A 12,287-nucleotide genomic window follows, 5' to 3' on the forward strand; every position below is an offset into this window, starting at 1 on the left:
TGGGGACAATAATTGTAACATGGTAAGGTTTCAAGTCAAAGATGTAAAGTGGCATGAGTTAAACGGTCCTGTAAGTGTCTATGCATAAACCTCAATGTATGTAAAAACACATTTGACAGAGTTATGCTTTACCATTTTCTTCACCTGGATGCATTTCCATTTCCGTGCCATCAGAATTGACAGCATCTGTCGATGAAGCAGAAGCTACTACATATTTACGATTGTCCATGTCATCCAACCTCTGCACCGACAAGAGCAGCTCCTGGCTCAAGCCGCTGAACAGCGCGAGCAGCACCTCCACCAGGCCTCCCAGCGTCGTAGTGCTCGGCGCCCTGCAGGGCCTTCACCACCTGCCGCAGCACGGCGTAGAAGCCGAAGGGCAGGCGGCCGCGCGCCGCGGCCAGCAGCTCGGCCCGCACGAGGCCGTCCCCGACGCAGGCGCGCAGGACCCCGTAGTCCCGGATGCCCAGCTCCGAGTCCATGGCCCGGGCCACCTCCGCGTTCACACCCTGCGCCTCCAGCCACGCCGGGAAGTCCCCGCTAGGCTCCGGCACCGGGGTGGCCACTGTAGCCGTCATCCTGATGGGACGTGCAGATAACCTGTATGTTTCAACATATATATGCAACGAGCAACAAGGCAGATAACAAAAACCGAAATACATTCATCAACTGTAGACTTAAAAGGACAAAATATATAATCTTAATAGCACGTGACAGCATGTAGTCCCGAATACATGTCAACCCCAAAGTATTCACACGTCAGTGGGACTCCTACTTGTACCTATTTTGAACTTCTTTCGCACCATACCTAGCCAATCGGAGGCGCAACACTCAATAAGCACCGCATTTACGACTCCTACACGTACGTATGTTGAACTTCTTTCGCACCGTACCTAGCCAATCGGAGGCGCAACACTTAATGAGCACAGCATTTACGACACCTACACGTACGTGTGTTGAACTACTTTCACACTAGCCAATTGGAGGCGCATCACTCAATGAGCACCGCATTTACGACTCCTACTCATACGTGTGAACTTCTTTCGCACCGTACCTATCCAATCGGAGGTGCAACACTCAGTAAGCACCGCAGTTAGGACTGCTACTCGTACGTGCGTTGAACTTTCTTTCGCACCGTACCTAGCCAATCGGAGGCGCAACGCTCAACGAGCACCGCATTTATACACGCAAAACCGAAATGTATGGGGGGGGGGGGGGTTTACACACAAACAAATGAACTTAAACATAAAAACACGCACGCGAGCAACAACAACAACCCCCACCCACCACTACCACCCACCACCACCACCCACCACCACCAGCAGCAGCTTGGTCCTGAAGTGCACCGCGTGAGGTCGTAGACGCCGGACGCCGCCACTTTGATGTCACGTCGACAAACGGTGCAGAGGGCGAACTGCTCGCCCATGCGCGATGCGACGACGCAGTCGAACCGAGTTGTCCACTGGGGCAAGAATTTAGAATGGTAAGTCTTGTGTCGCTTTGGTGGAGGCTCCATGGTTGTTGTTGTTGTTGGTGGGTTTTTTTTGGGTGGTTAAGCTGTTGAATGCATGGTGGGTGGGTTGGGGGGGTGAAGGAGGTGGGTGTTATGAGACATGCGTGCATTTATAGCAACAGAGTTAGTGAACGAGGACAACGAACGATAAAATACAGACAATTCGAGTACTAAATGTCATGCGTTAGGATTGTGACCGTGCGTGCTGTCACGTCAACGGTGTGAGTCCGTGTAGAGACCCCCCCACCATCACCACCCACATCAATGTTAAATACCGCGGGGGTCAGGGACCGTGGAGATTTGACCACGAGGGTACGGTCACTGTCATCGGGCCAACGCGATATTAGCGATGCTGCTAAATAACGTCACCCATATTTATAATCGTTTTGCGTAATGTAACAAGATGATTGCGATTGTCGTAACTTGTTCAAAGTGCAGTATATTAGCAACACCGCACGTCCTTTTGGACGTGACTGTCCGTGCATCCTCCAGCCAGCCAGCGAGCAAAACTTTTTTTTATCAAACTGTTTACTGTGGTTTTCGGTATTTGATTGCGTATCTTACAGCCAGGCAGCTAGGAATCCAGCCAATAAATTTTTTTGTTTTCTAATACAGTATTTTTTTCTGACAAAAAAATATTTGCTTTAAACAACTGCACAAAAGTTATCCTTATGAACAAATATTTCCCTTTACATGAGTTATTTGCAAATTGTTATCCGGAGTAATTCACATCATGGTGATTATATTACCTCGTTATTTTCGTAGTTGTGAGCATTATAGGGTGTAAAGTTGCAATGATTTATGGAAAGTTAATGTTCAGAGAACAGCAGCTCAGGCACTTTTAAGTAATATTTATTTATACTGGAAGTACAGCACATTAAAATAAACTATACAATTGTGAAAATGCGACAACCGTTATCACAATATCCGTCACATCCTGAAAATTAACATCCTATCGCATTGTGAATATTATATAGAGGAAATGATATTTAGATTAATGCTTTTACTAAACGAAATCGAACCTCTCAAATAAACACAGACACTGTCTTGGTAAGTGCACAATACGTAACACGGGAATATATGAACCCAAAGGCGGGACCCCGAAAACCCATAAAGCCCCCAGCTCTCGCATAAACATTATATCATGATGTAAACAAAAACGTTGCTTTTTCACCAATGGGTTTGAAGGATGGTGGCAAGTGTTGCCTTGTTAAACTAATGCCTTTAAAACTGAAAACTACTTACCTGCAGTACCTCTATTTAAATACATGAGCGAAAAAATAATTTACACCCCTCTGTAAATCATCGTGTTTCTCAGTGTGGATTTGTGAACACACTTTGTTAACGGTACATGATATAGTACGCGTTTTCAATGCGCTGTTCATATTGTAACAAGCGTTTGTACCAATGTTACTCTACAGAGAGTAACGGGTCTCCGCTCCTCTTATCCGCATTGATACGAGCGGTATGTGGGGACTATGGCTTAACCGTAAAAAATAAAAACCTATCTGCACAGATGCATACGGACAAGAGGAGTAACATCAACCGGGAGGAATTCACGGTGCAACGTATCTCATCTGTTAAATATCTGCAGGTAATATGACTGTCATCGATTGATCCTGGCTGCAGACATTGGTAGGTCACAAATAATAATGAAGATAAGAAAGCAGTTCCACTGTATCATGCAAACCGTGATGACAAATAAAAGACTTAAGTCGTGTAGGCAGTTTGAGCAGCTTTGGATCAGACTTATGATCCTGCCCATACCCGAGCATGGAGTGCATTCACTTGTTCAGCTCTTCTGCGCATTCATCCTCGCTGCTGCTGCTGCTTGGACGGCACACGACATGACAACAGAACGATCCGCGGCCAGGTGGGTCGCGACGTTTATGTTGGGCGGTGGGACGGAGTCGCCAAAAATAAATTGATTCATTACGATTTTGACTTCAGGGTTATTCGGAACCCCGGGGTCCCGCCATAAGGTTCATAGAGTGAATTCGAATATCTGGGTTGTGTATTAACCGTACTGGAAAAATATATATATTAGAACACACATAACCATGCCGCTCGTATTATTAGCAGCTCCTCATTGGTCGTGGGTCTGTGATTCGGTGGCCACCTATCTACAAAATATTAAACCGATTACTTAAAATAAACAATTCAATTCAGACGACACATTCCGCCTTCAATCTATTTTACATCGGCGTTGAATTATCCATGGTTATTATTTCATCAAGGCCACCTCCCTCCGCCGTTAACCTGGATAGGCTACAAAATGGGAAGATATTTTTGTAAAGCCAAAGCACACATATATACAGTCCATGCAAGGAATGCAAATGTTTGTGCAAATGTGTTTTTTTAAGGTTATTTATAGGCCAGCGGTTCTTAACCTGGGGTGTAGGCACCCCCTGGGATGCGAGATGGCCTTTCTGGGGGTACAAGACATGGGCAGATATTTTTAGAAGGTGAAACATCATCGAAGACATAAATTAAGCATGGACACGTGAGTACAACTACTTTGTTTAATCAAACCTAGGTATTTATTTACATTGTAATTGTTTTACCATTGAGAAGCGAAGGGGTGCAGGCTGGAGTAAAGGTTCAGAACCACTGCTTGATGCATTTAACTATAAGCACGGTTGGCTTCGTACGGTGCGACACAAATTAAACATACACACACACGGATTAACCGGTTCTGATTTACGATTTATGCAAATGTAATGCTGTTACCTGAAAAGAGGGTGAAGCATCTCCACAGAATTCGCATCTCACGCAAAGCAGTTGCAACGATTGATGTTCTAGAACAGATTACGGATGTGGGCATGGCTTTATCCCTGGGCTGGGATGTGTTCCTTCTCAGAGCTGGAGTTTGAGTCACATTACGTGCAGAATCAAACGTAATGTGATGGTGTGTGTACGTATGTTGAACTGCTTTCGCACCGTACGTAGCCAACCGTGCTAATCAGAGGTGCTGGGGTGTGTGTGCAGTCTAAACTTATATATATATTTTTATTTGATCAAGCAAGGCCCATTAAGCTATATACAGTGAGGGAAAAAAGTATTTGATCCCCTGCTGATTTTGTACGTTTGCCCACTGACAAAGAAATGATCAGTCTATAATTTTAATGGTAGGTTTATTTGAACATTGAGAGAATAACAAAAAAATCCAGAAAAACGCATGTCAAAAATGTTATAAATTGTTTTGCATTTTAGTGAGGGAATTAAGTATTTGACCCCCTCTCAATCAGAAAGATTTCTGGCTCCCAGGTGTCTTTTATACAGGTAACGAGCTGAGATTAGGAGCACACTCTTAAAGGGAGTGCTCCTAATCTCAGCTTGTTACCTGTATAAAAGACACTTGTCAACAGAAGCAATCAATCAATCAGATTCCAAACTCTCCACCATAGCCAAGACCAAAGAGCTCTCCAAGGATGTCAGGGACAAGATTGTAGACCTACACAAGGCTGAAATGGGCTACAAGACCATTGCCAAGCAGCTTGGTGAGAAGGTGACAACAGTTGGTGTGATTATTCGTAAATGGAAGAAACACAAAAGAACTGTCAATCTCCCTCGGCCTGGGGCTCCATGCAAGATCTCACCTCGTGGAGTTGCAATGATCATGAGAACGGTGAGGAATCAGCCCAGAACTACACGGGAGGATCTTGTCAATGATCTCAAGGCAGCTGGGACCATAGTCACCAAGAAAACAATTGGTAACACACTACGCCGTGAAGAACTGAAATCCTGCAGCGCCCGCAAGGTCCCCCTGCTCAAGAAAGCACATATACATGCCCGTCTGAAGTTTGCCAATGAACATCTGAATAATTCAGAGGGCAACTGGGTGAAAGTGTTGTGGTCAGATGAGACCAAAAGGGAGCTCTTTGCCATGAACTCAACTCGCCGTGTTTGGAGGAGGAATGCTGCCTATGACCCCAAGAACACCATCCCCACTGTCAAACATGGAGGTGGAAACATTATGCTTTGGGGGTGTTTTTCTGCTAAGGGGACAGGACAACTTCACCGCATCAAAGGGACGATGGACGGGGCCAAGTACCGTAAAATCTTGGGTGAGAACCTCCTTCCCTCAGCCAGGGCATTGAAAATGGGTCGTGGATGGGTATTCCAGCATGACAATGACCCAAAACACACGGCCAAGGCAACAAAGGAGTGGCTCAAGAAGAAGCACATTAAGGTCCTGGAGTGGCCTAGCCAGTCTCCAGACCTTAATCTCATAGAAAATCTGTGGAGGGAGCTGAAGGTTCGAGTTGCCAAATGTCTGCCTCGAAACCTTAATGACTTGGAGAAGATCTGCAAAGAGGAGTGGGACAAAATCCCTCCTGAGATGTGTGCAAACTTGGTGGCCAACTACAAGAAACGTCTGACCTCTGTGATTGCCAACAAGGGTTTTGCCACCAAGTACTAAGTCATGTTTTGCAGAGGGGTCAAATACTCATATTCATAACATTTTTGACATGCGTTTTTCTGGATTTTGTTGTTGTTATTCTGTCTCTCACTGTTCAAATAAACCTACCATTAAAATTATAGACTGATCATTTCTTTGTCAGTGGGCAAACGTACAAAATCAGCAGGGGATCAAATACTTTTTTCCCTCACTGTAGCTCTTTTTTCAGAAACGGCCTTGCTACAAATGATAGCTCAACTAAGTGGCTTATCACGTGGGTATTTATAGCAGACAAATACTTTAAATGCACGTTTCTAAATTTGGAGGGAAAAACCGGAGGACCCGGACTAAAATCCACAGGCGTCAGGTTCGGGATCGAAACCCACGATCTCCTGTACAACATGCAAGGTAGTTAACATCTCGCCAACGTGGCACCCGGCCATTAGTCACTCAGTTGAGACCATGAAATCGATACACTTGAGAATCCAGAAACTCAGCGAGGCCAGCTTGGCCCTCTGACTTCTGGGCCACCGCTTGGTTACAAACTAAATTTCCCCCAAATGCTGTCAACATGTCAGTATGCTAAGCAATTTTAATTTTCAGTCACAGCACAGAAAGTGTTAAGTTTACAGCAAAATAATTTTCGTACAATTATAATACGGTAGTTCCATTGCAGTGAACACTTAACATTACTATGGTATGGAAAAAGCAATGTCGTACATCTTTCTCTGAAAAGGCTAGTACATTGGGTGGTGTATGCGCTGGTGACTGTTAAGATTAGCAACCTGCGAAAAGGCTTTGTCACACATCTTGCATCGAAAAGGTTTTTCTCCTGTGTGTGTGCGGTAGTGATTGTTCAGATTTGTCACTTGTGTGAAGGCTTTTCCGCATATCTGGCACCGGTAGGGCTTTTCCCCCGTGTGCGTGCGATAGTGATTGTTAAGATTGGTGACCTGCGAAAAGGCTTTGTCACACATCTTGCAGTGATAGGGTTTCTCCCCAGTGTGAATGCGCCAGTGATTATTGAGCTGGGTTACTTGTGAGAAGGCTTTTCCACACTCTTTGCAAATAAAAGGCTTATCTCTCATGTGTATGTGCTGATGATTGTTCAGATGCTTGGCATGCGAGAATACTTTGTTACACACCTTGCAGCAATGGGGCGTTTCTTGCCTGTGTATGCACTGATGGCTGTTACGTTTGGTGACTTTTGAGAACGCTTCACCGCACTTTTCACAGCGGCGGCAATTCTCCCCTCTGTGTATTCGCTGCTCGTTCTTAAGTTGAGTGAAAAGCGAGGCTTTTGACTCCTTCAAAGTCCCAAATGATTTCTCACTGCTCTGTGTAACCTGGTGACATCCCAGCTGGTTTGTGCGCAAGTCGGCTTTGCCGTAGCCCTTGCAAAGATGCCACGTCCCGCCCTTGTCTCTTTTCCAATAGTAACTCAGACTCCCGTAGCTCCTGAACATGCGCTCATGAAAGTCACAGCCATACAGGTTCCCTCTCGTGTGCATACGTCGATGGCGCTTGAAGGCACCGTTTTGTAAAAAGCCTCGTCCGCACCTTTCGCAGTGATAAGCTCTCTCGCCCAGCGCTTTATGCTTCTTAAAGGCATCCCCGGTGAGCTTCACGCTGTACGGTTTGGAGCCGCGCAGTCCAATCTCTTTGAGCGCCAAGTTACATCTTCTCCTTTGCCGCTCCGCATTCTGGCGCACGGCACCCATCCAAATCGATCTTCCCACTGTGCATGCTGCAGACATGCGACGAGTGCTGGAACCGACATCTGCTTTTTCAAGTTTCACCGCGTCAGATGCTCCACGCTGCAGCAACTTTGACGTGCCAGCTTTGGGGGCATGTGAGGTCTCTCCTGCCTCAGGGGCCATTGAGGTCACGAATTCAATGACGAGATCCACATTTTTCTCCAAGTCTTCTCCATCTAAAGTAGAACATGACCAAACAAAAGACTGTGAAGACACATGCACGTACAGTCTGTTTAATTTCTTTCGCACCATACACAGCCAACCGTGCTAAACGGAGGTGCGGGTGAACGACAAGAAGCTAAACAAAAAAGAGCAGTTCTAAAGAAATTAGTTTTCAATCTAGATTAAAAAGTGCATAGCTCCAGTGGCTTCCTAATCATCATTATTCAGCTGCCTTACTGATGAATATACAGTGTCTTAATATTCATTACTTCCTATTAATAATATTAAATTACAGCCCTTTATCAATCCACTGCTGGATGAAGGCCTCTCCAAACTGTGGTAGTCATTGGGGTTGTATAATCATACTTCCTTGCTCTGATAAGTGCGAGTTGGTGAAGGGGGGACAGTACCAGCTCAGACATCACCTGCCACTGAGTGGTATTCGGAAATCAAAACTCAGGTCACCAAGTTTATACAGCAGTCCGCTCATCCTTATGCAAATATATTATATATGTGTATGTATATGGGTATGCATTTGGGAGCGGTGGTGCAGTGGTTAGCGCGCTGCGCTACGAACCCAGTGACACGAGTTTGATTCCCGCTCATGGCCAACACCAGTGACGGTTATCTGAACCGGTCTTGGGCCTCCCCTAGGTCGACTCAGCCTCAAATGAGTACCTCGTGCGGTGTGTAAATTTCGCCACTATGGAGACAAAGGCAGCCGGGCATGGTGCTTGCAGAACAAAGTCTGCAAGTTTTTACAGGCATATTCTAGTTGAGGAATAATATCTGTAAATGGTAATTAAAAAAACGAAACTATTTATTTTTACCTGGTAAGGCCCACTGAGCTATACAGCTCTTTTTGAGAAGTGACCTGGCCACAAATGATAGCTTAACGAAGTGTCTTATCTTGTGGAAATGTATTGGAGCCAAATACTCTCAATGTGGAGGGTAAACACCGGAGGGTAAACACCAGAGGACCCGGAGAAAAATCCATGCGACCACAGGGAGAAAATTCAAACTCCAAATATGCAGGGGTCATCGTCGAGATCGAACCCACGACCTCCTGTATACCAGGTGCGGTAGTTAACTTCTCGCCACCGCGGCACCCCAATGATCACTTATCACTATAAAGTAGCTGGAAACAGAAGCGTGTGTTTAATGTGTTGCTGAGACGTATACACTCACCATCGCAAACCTCGGTTTTAATCCTATAACCTGTCAGGAAAGGGATGAAGCCGGTCTTGGACGAAGAAGCATCTGGGGGAAACCACAAACACCACGCAAGTACTTAGCAATCACGTCATGTGTTACGTACGTCTTAAGTTTACTGCACGTGTTAACTTGTTTATATTATTACCACTCTCCAGGAACTCTTCCTTTTCCACTTTAATAGCCTCATTAAGACTGTCCCGAGTCAGGGGATGAGCGGAGGTCTCGGCGCACATCGCCGAACCGTCCATCGCTCCCCAGTCCCTGCGCGGACAGCAGCAGCAGCTCTCAGCCAAAGCCGGTAAACACCACGGAGCACAACGTCCACGAGAGGCCTCCTCCCAGCGTCACGTCGCCAGTTGAGGAAGAGTTTCTGCCAGGAAGGCTTCTTGTTCTGTATGGCTGCTGATGTAGATGCAGAGCAACGACTACGATTTCACATTCAGGTGGGTCAAGCCGGATAACCGCGTCAGGAGCAGCGAAGTGCCAAGAGGTCACCGGAATATTTTTTTTACCCTACGGTGTTCCCTCGTTATTCGTGGATATCCGCGAATCGCATCCGTAACGCTACACGACTGCATCGAGAGAAAGTGATGCGAGAATGTGATGAGAGATAAAGTGATGAGCGAGAATGTGATGTGAGAAAGTGATGCGATTATGATCATTATTGCGTATTTAATAGTATACTATTCATTTTTAAAAGATAGGTTTTCGAAGGCCAATATCCGCGAAATTTGATTTTCACGAGCATCTCCGGAACGTATCCCTCGCGAATAACGCATACCTGTCAACCAATACGGTTTACCCGTATTCTTGTACAGGGAAATTGAGTTTTCAGGTTCACACAGCGTAAAGCCGTTACAATATGGGCAAAAAAATGAGTGTGTGCACCCATACATAAAGCAAGCAGCATCAGCATGGAAGATCACAGACAGTAGCACGATAAGTAGCATCATTGACACCAATTATCAAAATTAACACATACAAGTTTTTGTTTAGTAACATAATTTTTGTATATTTCTTTATTTTTCTCCCTTGTGATGGGACTTTGTAGAATGAACGTTGAGATTTCTAAGGGCTCGGGGTGACCAATAAGGTCTGAATTGGTCTGTAATAATGTAGGCGCCGATAAGCGGTTGACAGGTATAATAACGAGGGGAAACACTGCATTACATCCATAATATATTTTTTGGGTTAGATCGCTTAAATATAAATGTGTCGTTAAACCCGCCGCCACCCGACACAGCCAATTAGTAAGGTTTGCCACGTAAACAAAACATGCCAATTGGTTACTAGTGAAACACCGGTGTGTTGCAAGCAAATCCACAACATTTACAATCCGAGTACGTTTCGCCAGTAATTACAACTAGCATCATCAGGTGAATAGCCAGATTTGACTGTCCGCCTGATTATGTCAGTCCGCCTGATACTAGTTGTAATTACTGGCGAAATGTCGTACTCAGATTGTAAATGTTGTGAATTTGCTCTCCAACACACCGGTGTGCTGTGCTAGTGACGAATTGGCCACGTTCTGTTTACGTGACAAACCTTACTAATTGGCTGTTTCGGGTGGTGGCGGGTTTAACGACACATTTATATATGTACGCAATCTAACCCCCCCCCACCCATATTATGGATGATATTGGTCGCGAAAGCCTACGTGTTAAACTGCGTTACATTTAAGCAAACACAGTGCAACATTACATTATCTGACCGTGTGAAACATATCAACCTTAATTAACCGCCCACACAAAGTGCAAGTATTTGTGAATAATTATTCATCAATTATAATTGGTGAATAATGACTCATCAATTATAATTGGTGAATAATGATTAATCAATTATAATTGGTGAATAATGATTAATCAATTATAATTAATGAATATGTATTCAGCAAAACGCAGGCCACGGTGTCCGGGAGGGACCCTGTTTTGTTTACGACCCAGAGGGGGCTGCTGGTCTCCATGGGGCGCCACGTGGTCTTCGAGATGTTGACTACCTCGCCCAGTATACAGGAGGTCGTTGCGTTCGATCACGACCCTGACAACGCCTGCCGCTGCTGTATATTTGCACTTTGTGTCTCTCTCTCACTCCCCGTGGTCGCGTGGATTTGTGTTTCCCCTCCACGTACGTTTAGAATCAACATCAGGCGTTTAGAGAGCATCTCTGGCTTGCTCCCAACATGTCCACACGGCGACCACAATGCCACTTGGTCCAGCTATCATTTGCGGTGGACAGGTCGCTTATATGAAAAACATAAGCTATTGTAGCTCAGTGGGGCCTTACATCTGGTAAAATAAAAACAACAGTTGAGTTTAGGTGACTCTATCTTGGCTGTGTTGTAGCGCAGAAGCAACGATAACAACGCAAAATCAGAGAGAGAGCGAGCACGAGCGAGGATGAATCGCGTAAAGCCACACGGGGACAATGCAATGCCCACTCGATCCGCGAATAAAACGATCCCAAAAAAACAACAACAACCATTGAACACTTTTGACTGTTAAAGATTGATATATATATTAAAAATATATATAACAATTGTGTGCGAGTCCTGTTAAAAGTTAAACCTCACCTCGCTTTTGGGTACCGCTGTGGCAGTGTCCAGGGGACTCCACGTTCGATGGGCTCCGCTTCTGTTGAGTTCGGGTCGGTGGTTTTTTTTTGTTGCGTGGAAACTTTGTCGGATTCTTAAAAGAAGAAGAAGAATAATTAAACAACAACAAATAAACAAACAAAAAATAAAAAATGTAACAAAATAAAAATTAACAAATGTCCAGGACTTTACGAATAATAGGGTCGACAAAACCCTCCCTTGTCCACCTCTTTCTCTCTCGCGCGAGATTCGTCACTTTAGGGTCCGCGAACAACTCCGTGTTGCGGTGGGGTGGGGTTTGGGATTTAAAAGCCTCGCCAAAGATTTCTGCCAAAAGCTGTGAAGCTGCGGGATTCGTTCAAGGGCAGGGATCGCGCCTGGGATGGGTGACCCCCATCCATGCACCTCGGGTTGCTCCACAAAACCCTCCCTTGTCCACCTCTTTCTCTCTCGCGCGAGATTCGTCACTTTAGGGTCCGCGAACAACTCCGTGTTGCGGTGGGGTTTGGGATTTAAAAGCCTCGCCAAAGATTTCTGCCAAAAGCTGTGAAGCTGCGGGATTCGTTCAAGGGCAGGGATCGCGCCTGGGATGGGTGACCCCCATCCATGCACCTCGGGTTGCTCCAGGGCTGCTGCTGTTTGGACATG

At 45.5% G+C, this 12,287-nt stretch overlaps 1 protein-coding gene across 5 annotated transcripts; it reads right to left on the reverse strand.

The window, feature by feature from the left end:
• Positions 1–2,349: 2,349 nt before the first annotated feature.
• Positions 2,350–12,068, reverse strand: LOC116943033 (uncharacterized). Of its 5 annotated transcripts, XM_076068726.1 has the most exons (5): positions 11,867–12,067; positions 11,619–11,733; positions 9,195–9,451; positions 9,023–9,094; positions 2,350–7,848 (listed from the first exon to the last, which is right to left on the reverse strand). In XM_076068726.1, exons 3-5 carry the CDS (start codon positions 9,295–9,297, stop codon positions 6,653–6,655), a joined length of 1,371 nt encoding a protein of 456 aa, XP_075924841.1. In that variant the 5' UTR covers positions 9,298–9,451; positions 11,619–11,733; positions 11,867–12,067; the 3' UTR covers positions 2,350–6,652. The 5 variants fall into 5 exon arrangements, with proteins under 5 accessions (XP_075924841.1, XP_032811535.1, XP_075924862.1 ...); XM_032955644.2 differs by having other exon boundaries at positions 9,195–9,310; positions 11,619–12,068; XM_076068747.1 differs by having other exon boundaries at positions 9,195–9,448; positions 11,619–12,067.
• Between the last annotated feature and the right edge of the window lie 219 nt (positions 12,069–12,287).

Source organism: Petromyzon marinus, chromosome 1 (assembly GCF_048934315.1).
Source record: "Petromyzon marinus isolate PM22_M1 ecotype Great Lakes invasive population chromosome 1, UKy_Petmar_22M1.pri1.0, whole genome shotgun sequence".
In the NCBI taxonomy this organism is placed as follows: Eukaryota; Metazoa; Chordata; class Hyperoartia; order Petromyzontiformes; family Petromyzontidae; genus Petromyzon; species Petromyzon marinus.

What these genes read in the sequence shown, in the direction of transcription:
- LOC116943033 (XM_032955644.2), bottom strand. Translation starts at nt 9,297, where the DNA reads ATGGACGGTTCGGCGATGTGCGCCGAGACCTCCGCTCATCCCCTGACT. An exon ending in GGAAGAGTTCCTGGAGAGTG is followed by an intron (nt 9,095 to 9,194) that starts GTAATAATATAA and finishes GGTTTCCCCCAG; the next exon opens with ATGCTTCTTCGTCCAAGACC. An exon ending in TAAAACCGAGGTTTGCGATG is followed by an intron (nt 7,849 to 9,022) that starts GTGAGTGTATAC and finishes GTTCTACTTTAG; the next exon opens with ATGGAGAAGACTTGGAGAAA.